General features: G+C 28.5%; 1 protein-coding gene across 1 annotated transcript in view; it reads left to right on the top strand.

Moving 5' to 3' along the window:
- Positions 1 to 12,507: 12,507 nt before the first annotated feature.
- LOC107439191 (SPRY domain-containing protein 7) overlaps positions 12,508 to 15,740 on the top strand; it is a 32,437-nt gene continuing 29,204 nt past the window's right edge. Inside the window, exons 1-2 of the mRNA XM_087149333.1 lie at positions 12,508 to 12,526; positions 14,001 to 14,111. Coding sequence (XP_087005459.1) covers positions 14,004 to 14,111 — 108 coding nt within the window. The 5' untranslated portion in view covers positions 12,508 to 12,526; positions 14,001 to 14,003. The remainder of the gene's footprint in view (positions 12,527 to 14,000; positions 14,112 to 15,740) is intronic.

Genomic DNA, 15,740 nt, shown 5'->3' on the forward strand with positions numbered 1-15,740 from the left:
TTGTTGTTGTTGTGTAATGGAAGATAATGTTAGAAAAAAATATTTTTTTAACAAAAACTATTAAATATATTGTGTAAAATATTACCTAGTTTATGTAATTCCAGAGCCTACATGAAAAGTGTTCACAGTACCTGTTTTTTTACTGTTAGAAAGCTTTTGTGGCTAAGAGCAGACAAGCGATCGCAGAGTGAGGTTATATAAAGCGTGGCGTTTAGGAATAATTTAAAAACAAAATGTGACTTTTTTTTTCTAGAAAATTAGTTACGGAAAACTAGTTGTGTAAACATATTCGTGATTAATTGATACGAGCAGTGATTAATTTTCTATTAATATTGGTTAGAAATTTCTTAGATACCTTTAAAGTCTTGAAAAACAAATTAAGCCTTTTGTAGGGAAATTTTTTAAATATTGAATTTGTCATTTTGAAAAGGGGTGTTCTTCACTTTGGATCCATTGGAGAAAACCCCTTTTCAAAATGATTTCATTCAATTTCTAAATTAGTCTAGAAAATTTTTAAATGTGTTATTTAATGTTAAGTAACTTTGATCAAAATCCCCTTTTATTCAAGTTATCAAGTAGATTTATAATTTCATAGAAAAACTTCCCGTATATTTCATAAATACATTTTTACTTTTTTCATGTGTAGGCTTAAATTCATGAAATAAAATGTAATTTCAGATTATTGAAATTAGTTTAATTGCAATTTCTCCCTTAATTTCAAATGTTTTCTGGAAATAAGCTGTTTTCAGGGAGTAAAATTTAAAGATCCATTCAGATTAATAAAATTAAAACCCCTGCTTCTAATTTCTTAAAACTTTTTATTTTAATACAGATTTATGCGAAAATTAACTGTTTCATGGAAATTTTTTTATCTGAATATGCGAAAATATGAGATTCCAAATTTTAAATTAAGTAAGTCTTAAGACTTTGCTTGTATTCACTGCTGGTTGAGAAAAATTATATTTTTATATTAGATTCAATCCTTTAAAACAAACTTTCAGATTAACTGCTCTGAGTCGCCGAAGCTTTTATTGTCCCTGTCAAAGTTTTTCAAACTTAGTATTTTATTCACTGTAATATTCTATGTAATATATTCTGTTCTGTGTAATCTATTCTATGTAATATATTCTGTTCTGTGTAATCTATTCTATGTATTATATTTGTATTGATCATAAGGGTTATAGCTGTGAAAAAAGTAGAAAAATTGTATTAATGTGTTTTTTTTCCTTTCCATAATTTGCCACTTCAAATTTATCCAACTTAAATTGGTAACTCATTTTGATATGGTGTTGTGTTGCATAATTTTGATATTGTAATGGAATATTTCGCTATTGGATAACTGAAGTTGTTAAATTTTGTAAATTGCGTTAAACTTTTTACATAATGTACAGATTAAATTTCCATTTCAACTTTGTCTTGTAATATTTTAGTGATAAATAAATGTGTTATACTTGAAATTTAGTTTTTGATTATTGTTTGGTTGACCATCTTTTTCCTAGGATTCGTTTAAGGTTTTTAGATTGAAATTTCCCGATAAGGGAACATAATTAAACTAATGTTATTGTTTTCAGATTAAAAAAAAGTACATATCTGCGAAAAGTTATTTCTGTAGCACCTGTTTCAACGCTGAGCCAAATAAACTATATCAAATTGAGTAAGTTTTTGTTCTAGGTCGAATTTCCACGAAGTGAGTGCAAATCTTTATTGTTCGAAAGAATGACTTCAATATTTAAGGGTCAGTTTCCGTAGCTTCTCTTCTGATGCATAAAACGTGATAAATAATTGTTTTTTAGCATCTTTAATTTTACGAGTTCCTGTATGAAATACGGTCGGACTTTTATTTAACGAACTTCATTTATACGAATTTCTGTATTTTACAAATTTTTTCGAGAAACTGAAGGGAGTCAACCTTCATCTTATCAAAAGGTACCTAGTGATAGAATCAAGTTAACATGTCTTATATACCAGTGATTTGGTATTTAATATTTGAAGTGGTAGTTACGTTCCCTTCCAGAATTTTATCTGTGCTCGTAATTCGATGAAATATTAACTTCATTCATGCTGTTTTATTTATTTATATTCATTTTTGCTCATTATATTTTTTCTTCGTAGCATTTCGCTCATTTTTTTCCTTCATTTTCTGTTTTTATAGCATTTCGCTCATTTTCTTTTTTATTTTATTTCTTTTTTTCATTTTTTTGCAGCACATTTCTCTCATTTTTTCCCTATTATGCTTATTACCGGGGGACTTTATATACTTCACCGGATCCTTTTTTTTTAGCAGTTTATATTAAGCAAATTTACTGTTTTATTGTGGACCATCCATCATGTTAGCGAGTTCATATCACGTCCGGGTCACCATTTTAGGGAGTTAGGTTAATACGACTATGTCAACCTTTATCTATCAAAAGGTACCTAGTGATAGAATCAAGTTAACATGTCTTATATACTAGTGATTTGGTATTTAATATTTGTAGTGGTAGTTACGGTGCAGAACCAGGAACATTTTGGAAATTTCTTCGTAAAATAACTTCCAAATAACGAAGTGAATTTTCTAATTAACGAACTTTTCATTGAGATCCACCTTCCCTATTTTCCAAAATATTTCTTAACATTTCAAACTTGTTAACGCATTTTATGAGGACCTTGAATTAATTTTTGAAGCCACTGCTTTATGAAATATATTACTGTTTTTTCTAAAATTTATCGTAAAGAAAGCAGTAACTTCTCTTTACCTTTTTGTTTGCATTTCAAATAAATACTCAAAGTTAGTTCAAATTAACTGATTCTATCCGTAGCAATTAAACTTAAGAACGCGTGTGGTAATAATGTATGTTTAAAATCACTTCTATAATAAATGCAAATATATTTTTAACTATATATTTAGCCTTTTCTTAGTTGAAAATGTATATAGCATCATAGTGTAATATTGAATAATGTTATGCACTATTCTTGCTTTCCATGCAGATTTCTTTTATGGTTAAGATTTGTAAAATCAAGAATTGATACAAGTTTACAAGAGTACATTAATTGCTATTTTAATTATGTCTAGTGTTCATGAATTTAAAACCCGTTTTGTGTTTAAGTATTTCGAAAGGTGATTTTCTATTTAACGAATTTTCCATATAGCTAACTTTTTATCTGGATTTAGTGACTTCGTTAAATTGAGGTTTGACTGTATTTCCATTTACGAAAATTCTTAAAATATTTCTATTTACAAGTTGCTGTATAAAAATTTCTATTATAAGAAAAAGAATAATCATGTTTAATAAATAATATGCACAATACAAAGTACAATAAAGTTTTTTTTTTTTCCATTCACATTCTTCTGGAAGAACAAATTTTAAGAATTGCTCTTTTTAAGAAAGTAGCAGCATTGAGAAAGTAAGGCTAAAAGAGCATTGATAGAATTTATCAAAATAAAGGTCAATTAATATAGTATTTCAAATGCACATTTGTTTTTTTTTAAATAAGAAACATATCTAATAATTAATGCTTTCATTTTAGTTATCCTTTGTTAGTAATTTTTGTATTTCCTTCTAAGAAATTTAACTAAAGCATTTTTTTTTATTTACATAAAAAAATAGGAATTAAAAATTTTTTTCTTAAATGTCTATTTGTGTAAAAATACGCTTAAATGTTTTTTTTTTAAATTTTTAATAATTAATGCTGCCATCTGTTGGATAAATAGATCTGCTAGAAATTCGAGGAAGGATTCCTATTCTCTCGAGTGATTAAAATACTTTTTCTGAACGTATAATTTAGGTGATTTAATTTCATTACACTATACAGTTATGCTAATTTTTGAATATTTCAATGATTTAATTTCAAATTGTCAAATTTTTTAATTATATTTTTCAAATCTGGCAAGTTTTAAACTTGAATTTTTGACAGTTGACATTTTTGATTCCGTTGAAATGATCAGAATTAATTAGAATTATTGTTCATGAAAATAATCGTGAAATAAGTTTTTTTATTTAATTTTGCGACAGTTTTTTTTTCCTCCAAAGATTTGGATTCAAATTAAAACAGATTTCACGGAAAGCATTTAATTTACATATAGAAGTATTACATTTCGTGCAAAAAATATTTTGAATTCTAGTATTTTCATGTTTATTTGTATTATAATTAGCGTTGAACGGTCGATCCAATTCTGAATTGATGGCTATCAATATTCAAATCCGCAGGCATGTTATTGTGAACCCAACACAGAAGACAAACTCTTGAACGATGCATTGGAACAAACCAGTTGCTACGTGCCATGCTATAGACTAGTGATTCTCAACCTCTTTTTTTGTTGCGGCACACTTTTAACGATTTCGAAATTTGACGGCACACAATGAAAAAAATTAGATTAAAAGTTGTTTAATTACCTATTTTACACGGGGTTAAATTGTTTGTGATAATAATTTTGAATGTGAAATAAAATAATATGTACTGCAAAAACACAATTATTAAAGGATTCATTATTTCTTTCGATGAATTTTTTATTCAATAGTTATTAACTGTTAGTTTTTTTTTTACATGCACTGTTATTTCTTTGTGATTTCTTGTTAACTAGTTTTTTTTGCTAATTATTAATTGTTAACTTAATTTTTGCTTGTTATCCTTTGTTAATGTGTTTTTTATATATTTGTTTTTTCAGTTATCCTTTGTTGATTTGTTTATTAATTGCATAGCTTACTTTAATGATTACCTTTTACACCATTTTTTTAAAATCGTGTGTCATATACAATTTAAACACTTCCATCTTATTTTAAGATTGTCAGAGACAAGACAATCGCCGACAAAGATGTTCACGCGGTTAAAGAGTGGAAAAATTATAAAAAAGTATATATATAATATTATATACACTTTTCTTAAATTTAAACTTTACTCATAATAAAAAAAAGTATTATAATTTTTATTGTATCATTTCTAATATTTGGCGGCACATTTTAAGAATTTGGCGGCACACAAAAGTGCCGAGGCACATTGGTTGAGAATCACTGCAGACGGTTTTAAAAATCGGTATATGTATTTAGTTTGAGATAGAAATTCTAAATCTAAAATCTAAAATATGGAATAAAATAGGGTACATCTAAAATATGGAATAACTTCAAATCATTTATTCAAATGGACATTTGATAAATAAGCAGTCAAATTCTTCTTCAACTAATGGCAAAGAATAATTCATCCAGTAGCTTCAACAAAAAATGAACTCTTCAATCATCAAACGTTTAGTTTATTATAAATGATACCTACGCACAATGGAACAAAACGATCATCGGTTTTCCATATGTCTATGCATATTTTATCTACGTTCCTGAGACTACTAGGAAGCTGAGCTTCAATTTCCTTCCTTGGACTAAAAAGAAAAACTGCATCGATCTCCCGATAAATAATAAAAAAAAAAAAAAAAAAAATTAAAGGTAATTTGCAAATTAACCAAACTTGCACTTCAGATTAAAAATAAGGAAAATAGCTAGATCTGTCAAAAATAAAAAACTTTAAGTGTATTCTTTGCATAACTGAACTTCAATTTTCGTATTTAATTCATTCAATGAGATCTCGGAAGGGAAAACTTGACGTCTGTAATTTAGAATAATTTCTACGACATCCGTTAGAAAAACCATACTATTAATACAACAATTCGATATAAGCCTACATTGAAATTTTGACTGGCTATAGCTAAAGATAACAATGATGCAAGTAACTTGAAAGATTTGAACAAAAAGCGATCATGCTTTTGTTACTGCTTGCTATCAATTTGCGAAGTTACAAGAATACGAGAAAATTGAAAATAAGGAAATCCACACTGTTAATAATAAAATAGTTGTTGTTTGGACTACATTGTTCGACTTGGATTTTCATCTAAGTTTTGTTCGACTCTTAAATAAATTTGTGAGCAGTATAATTATTTCCTTTGTAAAGACAGTATAGTATGCTATTATACAATATTTGACCTAGTTTGAAAATGTTAGGTTAATATTTAGGAGAGATATGGGGCCGTTTATATACAGTATATGAGCGTCAGTTTATTACTTTAACACTTTATTTCATTACGCACTTATAAAAGTAAAAAATAATAAGTTTAAGTAAAGGAATATTTAATTTGCACAACATTATTGCAAAATAAATAATAAAAAAATTCTTTTAAATATTGACTAAGTTTGGGGTTTGAACCCTGAAGCCTCAAGACTAGCAATTTGTTGCTTCCTATCACTTTAACCATTTGGACACACTAAGTATTCGACCTATAACAAACTTTTTATGTAATTTCCCATGGTTTGTCAATAGAACCATATAGTTCCACATTGTGACAAATTCTGGGCTGCCTTGTTTGTCTATAATTATTGGTAGTATAGTATAATATATTATCTGTCCGATTTTGAGAAATATAATTTAATATTAAAGAGAGATAAGAGGCCATTTATATATACAGTAAAGTGAGCAACAATTTCCTACTTTTAACGTTATTATCGTTAAAAGTTGTACATACATACTTACACGCGATGAAATATATGCAGACATACCTACATATTATGCCACATTGTAGGCCTCTTGATTTTTCTATACTTATTTCCTATGGTATGATAGCATAGTATATTGTAATTAGGACTGGGCGATATAAGAAATTTTATATCGTTATGCATAGTCAGTTTTGCATCGCGATATAGTATTTTTGAAATTCATTTACTTATAAAGCGCAGAAAGTCGGATTTCTACCAAAACTTCATACTCAGATTGATTTAAATCAATTTATGAATTTGATGTATATGTTTTGCTTAAGAAAGATATTAATGTTATATTCTCTTAAAATGATCGCGCAAATAACGAAAAGATTGCTTAGTTTAAAAATAAATAATAAAAAAATAAATAAAATTGAAATTTATCAATATATTTAGCTAACAATATAGAAACAAAATTCAAAAAATAAGTTCGTTAAAAATTATTTGTATGCTTAAAACAAAGTGCTAAATAAATTAATCAAAAAAAAAAAAAACACTTTTAAAAGAACACTATTTTTTATCGTTATCATTTCACATAAATAATAAAATTAAATTGAATAATTACCGAATTCTGAACGAAAAAACAAAGTAAGATTTAATTTCTTAAAAATAAAAGCAAAAGAATTATGATATTCGATAGTATATTCAACTGACAATATTGAAATAAAATTTAAAAAAAAACACGATTATACTCTTTAATAGAACGAAGTGCTAAATGATTTTAAAAAAAGAAGTCGCAAACATTACTAATTTTTTTGAATAAACGAAGTTGATTGACTTAAGACCAAATCCAAAAGAGGAAAAATAAGTTTTATTATAATTTCATTTATAAAAATGAAAACAACTAAAGATTTATAAATTTAAAATCAGTAATAAGAACCCATTAAATTATTATTTTTTCCAAAAAGTTTTTAATAAATTAAAATAAAGTAAAAAATAGCCTAACAAATTTAATTACTTTTTAATTTAATTCTTTATGGGCACCTTAAATTAGATTTCCGTTTGTAATAAATTCAATAATGTAAAATAATACTTAAACATATAATATCAAAATTAATTTTCACAATTAAAAATAAAAAAGAAAGTTTTGTTTCAAAAAAACAATTTACCTAATTAATTAAGAAACACTTCTTTATATATTCTTTTCAATAATAGATTACGTTCAGAACAAGGTAACGACGATCACAAAGTCAGTCCCACTGAAAATAATCTACAAGAAACGATATCAAGTCGCGACAAAGTAGAAAAAAAAACTAAGAGGTGCGAAACGAACATGCGAGATCACGATATATGTTCTCAAAACCGATTCTGATTCTACCGCTCATCAATCAAAGCCGTTTCAATATAACGATACGAACATCGTCTTCCCCAGCGCGAGTTGGCATCGGAACGTAAGAGATCCTTGCGTGTCTTGTATCGCTATATCGTATATCGCTATATCGTAATATCGTATATCGCTATATCGTATATCGCTATATCGTATATCGCTATATCGTTCGTCTTCTTTACTCGACGGCTTAAATCAGATTTCTGATGCATCGCCTGGAACTAAAGTCGCTGTATCGGCCTGCCGATAAAGGCATTAAATCGATGTGTCGCGATATATCGATTTATAGTCCAGTCCTAATTGTAATATAAAATCTGATCGAGTTTGAAACTTGTAAATTAATATTATATAAGGAGATATGGAACCAGATGCATATATTCAGTATATGAGTAACAATTTCTTACTTTTAACACTTTCATTATGTTACCTCCCTTATCAAAGGGAAAAAAATAATTTTAAGTAAATAAATATTTTATTTATGTTACAAAATTGCAAAAACCCTTTTTTTTTACTAAATATTATTTTTAAATATTGACAAGATAAATTTTCCTTAGAATAGAGTTAACATGTCTTATATACTAGTGAACCAGAATTATAGCTGTTATAGACAAGGTGAACAGTTACCCCTAGTTGATTCATTGCTGTTTTGTGAGAAGCCGGGAGAGCTGTATTAAGATCACCGTATTTTGGAATGCTGATTGTGAGAGCTGTATTACGTTCATGGTCGTGGTCACTCCTGTGTTGCGTTTAGCAGTCGAGTGAATGCGTTGTACGTAGCAACAGCGCGAGGAGGTGGATAATGTCGTAGTCACAAGTCAACTGTTCAATGGGGACCATCCATCAATGTTGGCGTGTTCAAATCAAAGTAGGAGTTTCTGTCAAGGTAGGCGTGTTCACATCACGTCACCAATGACGAGTGAGAAGTTACAGACAATATCAACTTTGATCTATCAGAAGGTACCCAACATAGAATCGTGTTAACATGTCTTATATAACTAGTGAATTGGAACGATATTTTTGTAGTAGTAGATACACTACAGCGTGGTAAAATATTATCTTATAATATAATGTCTGACCGAATTTGAAAATTATTGGTTAATATTAGATGAAGATATGGGACCATTTATATGTACAATATATGAGTAACAATTTCTTAATTTCTTATTCAACATTCGTACTATTTCATTAGATTATATTATGATATTAAAATATCAGTATTAAGTAAAGAAAAATTTTATTTGCTGTGCAATGTAGCTTTTTATGTTTCCCTGGTCTTTTTTCTTTAAACGGAACCATATTATCATATAGTGTAGGCCTCCCAGTTTGCCTATAACTATTTCTTTCGGTATTGTAGTATAGTATATTATAATATGACATCTGGACGAGTTTGAAAATTATAGGTTAATATTAAGGAGAGAAACTATGGGAGCAAAATGGGATTGATTCAATGATTAAAAATATTTTTTTTAAATTTATTTGTTTTTAAATAATAAAATTATAGATATTTTTTTAAAACAGCTTTTTTTTAATAGTTTATTTTTTGCAAATATATTTTAAAAATGTGAATATTTCTTAAATTATCGAATCTTATTTACCAATAAGTATTTTGATATTTGCTGAAGTATTTTTGTAGTAAAGAGATTTCAAGGAACTTCCTGTTGTTTTTGAGTCTTTCTTCAAATATAAAACAGAGCGATGCAGTTCTCTTTTATTACAGTGGCTAAGAGGTTAAGAAGCAAAAGTTGAATAAATAGGTTATATGTTTAAAAAAAAACTTATTTAACGTAAAAGTAGTAAAGTAATAGGTACATTATAAACGTTCCTAAAAGAACGTATAATTTATGGTTGAGTTTTAGATTAGCTGCAAAAATATGCATTTCAAAAAAAAAAAAAGCAATCTTAAAGAACGATTAAGACTTATTGGATTTCGAAGTAAAGTTTATTTAAAAGTATGCGATGCGTAGAGAACGAAATAAAAAAGCTAACACCCTGAATAATTTTAGATTCAATGATAAGATTTTTACGTACTAGAACTTAATCTTAATAGTACTTAGTAGCTTAACATTAAACGCAAGTATTTGATTAGTGTAAACGATATAGATTTACAATTTATTTTTTGACACAGTAAGTAAGTAACGAATGCAAATCTTGAAAATTCAATTGAGGCTTTCCACAAGACCCTATTTGAAGAAATTTCTCATAAACCATTTATTAGACTTTTATTTCATTATTATGTGATCTAACACTTTGCAATGTATGGAGGAAACTTTAATGTCTCTATTTTGTATTTTTTTTATAAGATTCAAAAGTTCACTTTTTAGGAAGAAACAACTATCCCATATTCTTTTTGTTCCCTTCATTTTTTGTAATTTTTGATTTGCAAAGTATATTCAAAAGACTATCCTTTCTTAATGAATTTTCAGACAGTTTTTAAAAAAAATTTTCATACTTCAAAACCTTTTGATAGAATATATTAATCAACTGTTTTTTTTTCTTTCGTTTTTATCTAAGGAAATTTGAAAAAGTTCTTTTCAATTTATTTATGAGGCAACTAAGAATTTTAAACTTGCATAGATACTATGTAGCAGACGACGAAAGAAAATTAATTATTCCTGTAAAAGATTAACGAATAAAATCTATAGTTGTTGTTCTACAGTTCTAAAAAATATTAAACATATTATCTTAACTTTCCACGCTCGTGTTATGAATAAAGTGTTTTTGGATTACTGTTTATTTTATGTATGTGGACGAAATATTGATGAAATTATTAAAATCGATATTTCTAAATGGACATTTTCTAGAAACATTTTTTTTTCTCGCAATGGAATGATCGTAAAAACTCAGTTCAAGATCACTTCGGTCAGTAAGTGGATTTGTGACCACTCTGATCAGCTTGCGTAGACACCAAGGGTGCGCGGGCTAACGAAGCAGCGGTGGCAGACCCTCTGCCAGGGTGTAACTCGAAGCCACTCTTGAGCAAAAATCTGCGCATTATTATTATTTTTTTTAATTTTTCCCATTTAAAATCAATTTGGCACCTTCGAGATCTTAGTTGGCATGACAGATGAAGATACGGAAGTGTCCCCTATAACATTAAAAACATTTGTCAAATAGAGATACAGATAGCACAATACAGAGAAGATGGAGCATGGTGGCTCAGGGGATTCCGCACCCGGTTTGCACCAACTACAGTGCTGATGTAAAATATCCTGAGTGGTAGACGGATCATGGGTTAGAGTCCCCTTGTCGTCAGGCTAAACATGGGAGGTTTTCGTGGTTTTCCTCTCTAATGCAAATGCGGGTTAGTTCCATTAAAAAGTCCTCCACGAAGACAAATATCTCCCAATACTAGTCATAGGTGTTCCCTTGTCTTCTGGATTTGATTAAAAATTAGAAAACTACTGAGTTAGTTACATTACATTACAGCACATTGGTAGTCAAGAACCCAAAAAAATTGGGGTAACTGCTCTACGACTGTTTTAAAATACAATAAAATACAGAGAAGGTCCTCTGTGGTAGACGAATCATGGGTTAGAGTCCCCTTGCCGTCAGGCTGACCATGGGATGTTTTCCTCTCCATGCAACTCTAATGCTGGTTAGTTTCCTAAAAAGAGTCCGCCACGGAGACAAAATTTCTCCCAATATTTGATCCATGAGTTCCCCTGTCATCTGGATTGGGTAAAAAATTACATAGCTAAGGAGTTGAACGTTCATAGACGTAAAGAAGCCAAAAAATTGGATTGGCTGTTCAACGACGGCTATAATATTGAGAAGGGTGGCTGAGAGGATAGAGCACTTGCCTCCCAAGAAGGTGACACGGGTTCGACCCCAATGATAGCTGGTCCATCCGAATTCCGCACCTGGCTCGCACCGACAATAAATATCCTCAGTGAAAGACAGGTCACGGGCTAAACTATTCGCTTGCAGTCAGGCTAACCGGGGAAGGTGCTCTTCTCTATATAACGCAAATACCGACTATTTGCATCAAAAAGTCTTTCACAATGGCAAATTTCTCCCCAATAATTGATTCAGGAGTTCCCTTGTCTTTCGGATTGGGTTCAAAATTACAAGGCTACGGTATTGAACATTAGTGGTCGTAAACCCTAAAATGGGGTTCGCTGTTCAACGACGGTTATAAAATAAAATACAGAGAAGGGCATAGCGAAGAAAAAACCAGGGTGAAAGCGGGATTCGAACCCACAACTTCCACTCCTAGAATCAAATGATTTATTCTAATTTCTGATCTTTTTTTAAGATGTTTACCTAATAGTCTGCTGAGCACCGTTATCTTACCTTTTATAAAATTTGCATTCCAGAATAAAAATTAAAAATCTAAGTCCTGTAGTGATAGTTAGGAGACGGTTTCCAGCAGATCACCGATGTCAAGCTTCACTGGCTGCTGCCAGTGTGCGGGTGGAGGACCACTTGGTTCTGTCTGCGTAGGATCCAAGTTAAACTGTTCTGCCGTACTTTACTGTAGCACAGTTTAAGGAGGACCAATACCGCACACCCTCGGTTTCTGCGCAAACTGATCTAAGTGGTCACCCACCCGCACACTGACCGCAGCCAGTGATGCTTGACTTCGGTGATCTGCTGGGAACCGTGTCTTAACCATCAGTCCACTGCGGGGCGATTTTGATATACAACTACAGTCTCTCGAAAAAATGACTGTACAACCAAAAAAAATCTAAAACGTCATAGAAAACAAGTAAGCTAAAAGCGTGAAAATATTTTCGCACAATCTTTCGAAATTGTTTTCAGCCAACAATTTTTTTGATTGCAGCCATTGCAGCATTTGAATTTGCTTTTAGCATTGATTGATTATAATAACCAAAACAGTATTTTTAAATTAAAAAATTTGACAGAAATAAGAAAAGGTTTTTGAAACTTAACTAAATTGTAATTGCCCTGCTGAGATTGACTTGTCTAAAAGTTCTTGTGCTTGTTTCTTGTGATTGCATTGTTGATCATGAATTTTTAATACGCTAATGAATTTAATTTATGTGAATGTTCGTGAAATTATGTAAACATGTCAATTAAGCATTTAAGTAAAGGAGCTTTTTTATATATTCTTATTTCGGTCGTTTCAAGTAGCAGTTTAAATTATACAGGGATATATTCGTAATCTGATCTGTGACGCCAACTAAATTTGCCAAGAACCAGGTTATCCAGAAAACACATCGAGAAATAAAATTATCTGCAGGGATGGGGCGTATATGGATATCATCAAATCAAAATAGTATTTCGATTTTTGCTTTATTGAGGTTGATAGTCCAATTGTTATTTTTGAGCTAGTTTTAGTTTAAATTTATTATAACTTTTATTTTGAAGTTTTATTTGGGGGGAAATTACTGAACTGTGTAGGATATTATAAATGGTGTAAGTTTGGTGTGCTAAATATTTCTTATGTTGTTCTGTAACGATGTAAACAAGAAATTTACTCAATCCTGAAAGATAACAAAACTTAAATAATTCATTTGCTAGTTTAAGACAGTGCTAAACATTCAAGGAACCAGTTCATTTGTTTTTTTTTTTCTAGATAAATTTGTGTGTATTCTGTAATACTTAGCTTTGTTAATCTGAAATGTTCTGATGTTTTTAATCATTATTACTTCTCAGAATTCCAATTGCTATTTTTAATTGAAATATTATCTTTATTTCATTGTTCTGTAACTTTTATATTAAGATAATAAATAATTGTTCATTCTAGACCTTTAAAAGGGCAGGGCACTAGAAACAGGAAAGAGCCGCTAAAATAGGGCACCCATCATAAAAAAGAGCATTATTTTAAAATATTTGCTTTACGTTTAGGACACCCAAAATATACAAAGTTTTTAATTTTATCACTAAATAAAATTTTTAGCGGTAATTAGTTTAAATTAAAAAAATTATTTCTTAATTTAATTGGTACATTCTATAAGTTGATTTTAAAGTGAGCGTTATTATAAAATTTTGAATTGCGTAAAAAAATAGCTATATGATTCGAGAGTTGGTAAGAAATTTACATTTTTGTAAAATCTTCAGATTGTTTTTCCTTTCGTTGACAACTACGCTTATTTATGTACTTAATTTTAAAAAAAAATTTCTTTCCTATCTAGGTTTCAAAAATCAAATTGTATTTCTTCTTTTCATGTTGCTTATTCATGCACTCAATTTAAAATATTTTTTTCTTTCTTATCTAGAAGATGAAAATGTTGGACATCTCTTTTTGGAAACTGAAGATTGCAAACATGAAAGAATTAATGGTGGTATCATTGGTAGTCAAAAACAAGAAGCTATCAGCTGATCTAATGGTTAGTTAATAATTATAACAATAAACTTAATTTTTACATTCAATTTTTATACTTTGATTATATTACAGAAATGATTGTGCTCCGTAAAATGTACAAATTTTTCACTAGTATTTGAAAGTTTGACAAATAATTTTATAACAAACATTAAAGTTATATTGCATAGATCATTATTTCTTTTGACTAAAATAAAATTTTGAAATTTCTCAAATGTGGCTGACTTTTGATAAATAATTATTCTTATTATTTTAATAAACACAGATTCAATACAGATAAAAGCTAAATATAATTTTGAATGTTTTTGTTAAGAAAAAGAAAAAAAAAGGCAAATTTGTTTTAATGAAATAATTTTATGGATAAATTAAAAATGAAATTTTATAATTTTTATTATATCACTTATTCAAACAACAAATTTTATAAATTTGAATTTTATTCTCATGATAATTGAGGATCTTTTTCATTTAACACAGTTTATCGTATCGCATTGAAGAAAAAAAATTTCTTCAAAATGCACCAATTTTAATTTAAATGATTTACTTTACTACATTACACTCCTTTTTACACTACTTTTTTAAAGTAACATTGATTTTATGCTTTATTTATCATTTTAATGCAACTAGTTGAAATTTGAAAAAAAATGTACATTTTAAAGTTTATTTTCTTATAATTTATAGTTAAAATTATTAAAAAACGCTCTCAAGCTGTTTATCAAATAATCATTTTTTGTTAGTTTACTTTTAATTGAAAAAAAATATGCACAGAGATTGTCTGTTAGCATGCCTTTAATTATTTTTATTAACAACAATCTCTTCTCAGATTTTGATAATGAGAGAGAATTACTTTTAGATAATATACTTATAAGATAGTATGAGACAATTTATGACAGTATGAGGTAATTTAATTGGATAAAAATCTAAGACATAAAAATAGAAGACAAAAAATCTAAATTTTGAGTTCTTTTTGAAAATTTTTTTAATTCTATAATAATTACATATAATTCTATAATAGCTATATAATACATCATTATAATGACTTTTTTAATTTTGTATTTGTGTATTTTGCCTTTAAAATATTTGTACAAGTATTTTAAGACTCTAATCTGCTTCAATGCCTTTAACAAGAATTATTATAAGACCCTGCTATTTCGTTACCCAAATAAAATTTATTCTTTTAAAAAATATTTAGAAATTAGTTTTAAAATTTAAAATTACTTAAAAAATTTATTAATATGCTCCTCCCCGACCTCTCCCTAAAAATATACTTATATTATAGAATATTGACCAGTTGAGAATAGTCCAAACAAAATAAATGTTTGTAAAAGTAATCTGAATTTAACCTATAGACACATAATTTTACCAATGTGTAATTGTTATTAAAACAATGAATTAATGATTTTCAAAATGGAATCTGAATAAAAAGTTAATATTTTTAAGAGAGAGAGTCCTATTTTTATAAAAAGGGTAAAGAGGGTACATTTATTGGGATCAAAGAGTTAGCTGGAAGGGTTGCCCTTCACAAATGAGATAAAGAGAACACTGGTATTAAAATATACTGCTAATGAATTTCTTGTAACAAAATAACTAAATGTTGCATTTTTAGAATGTTTTTCAATGCCATTGAAAAATTATAGTT

Source organism: Parasteatoda tepidariorum, chromosome 8 (genome assembly GCF_982258835.1).
Source record: "Parasteatoda tepidariorum strain Cologne lab strain chromosome 8, Ptep-v5.0, whole genome shotgun sequence".
Lineage (NCBI taxonomy): Eukaryota > Metazoa > Arthropoda > Arachnida > Araneae > Theridiidae > Parasteatoda > Parasteatoda tepidariorum.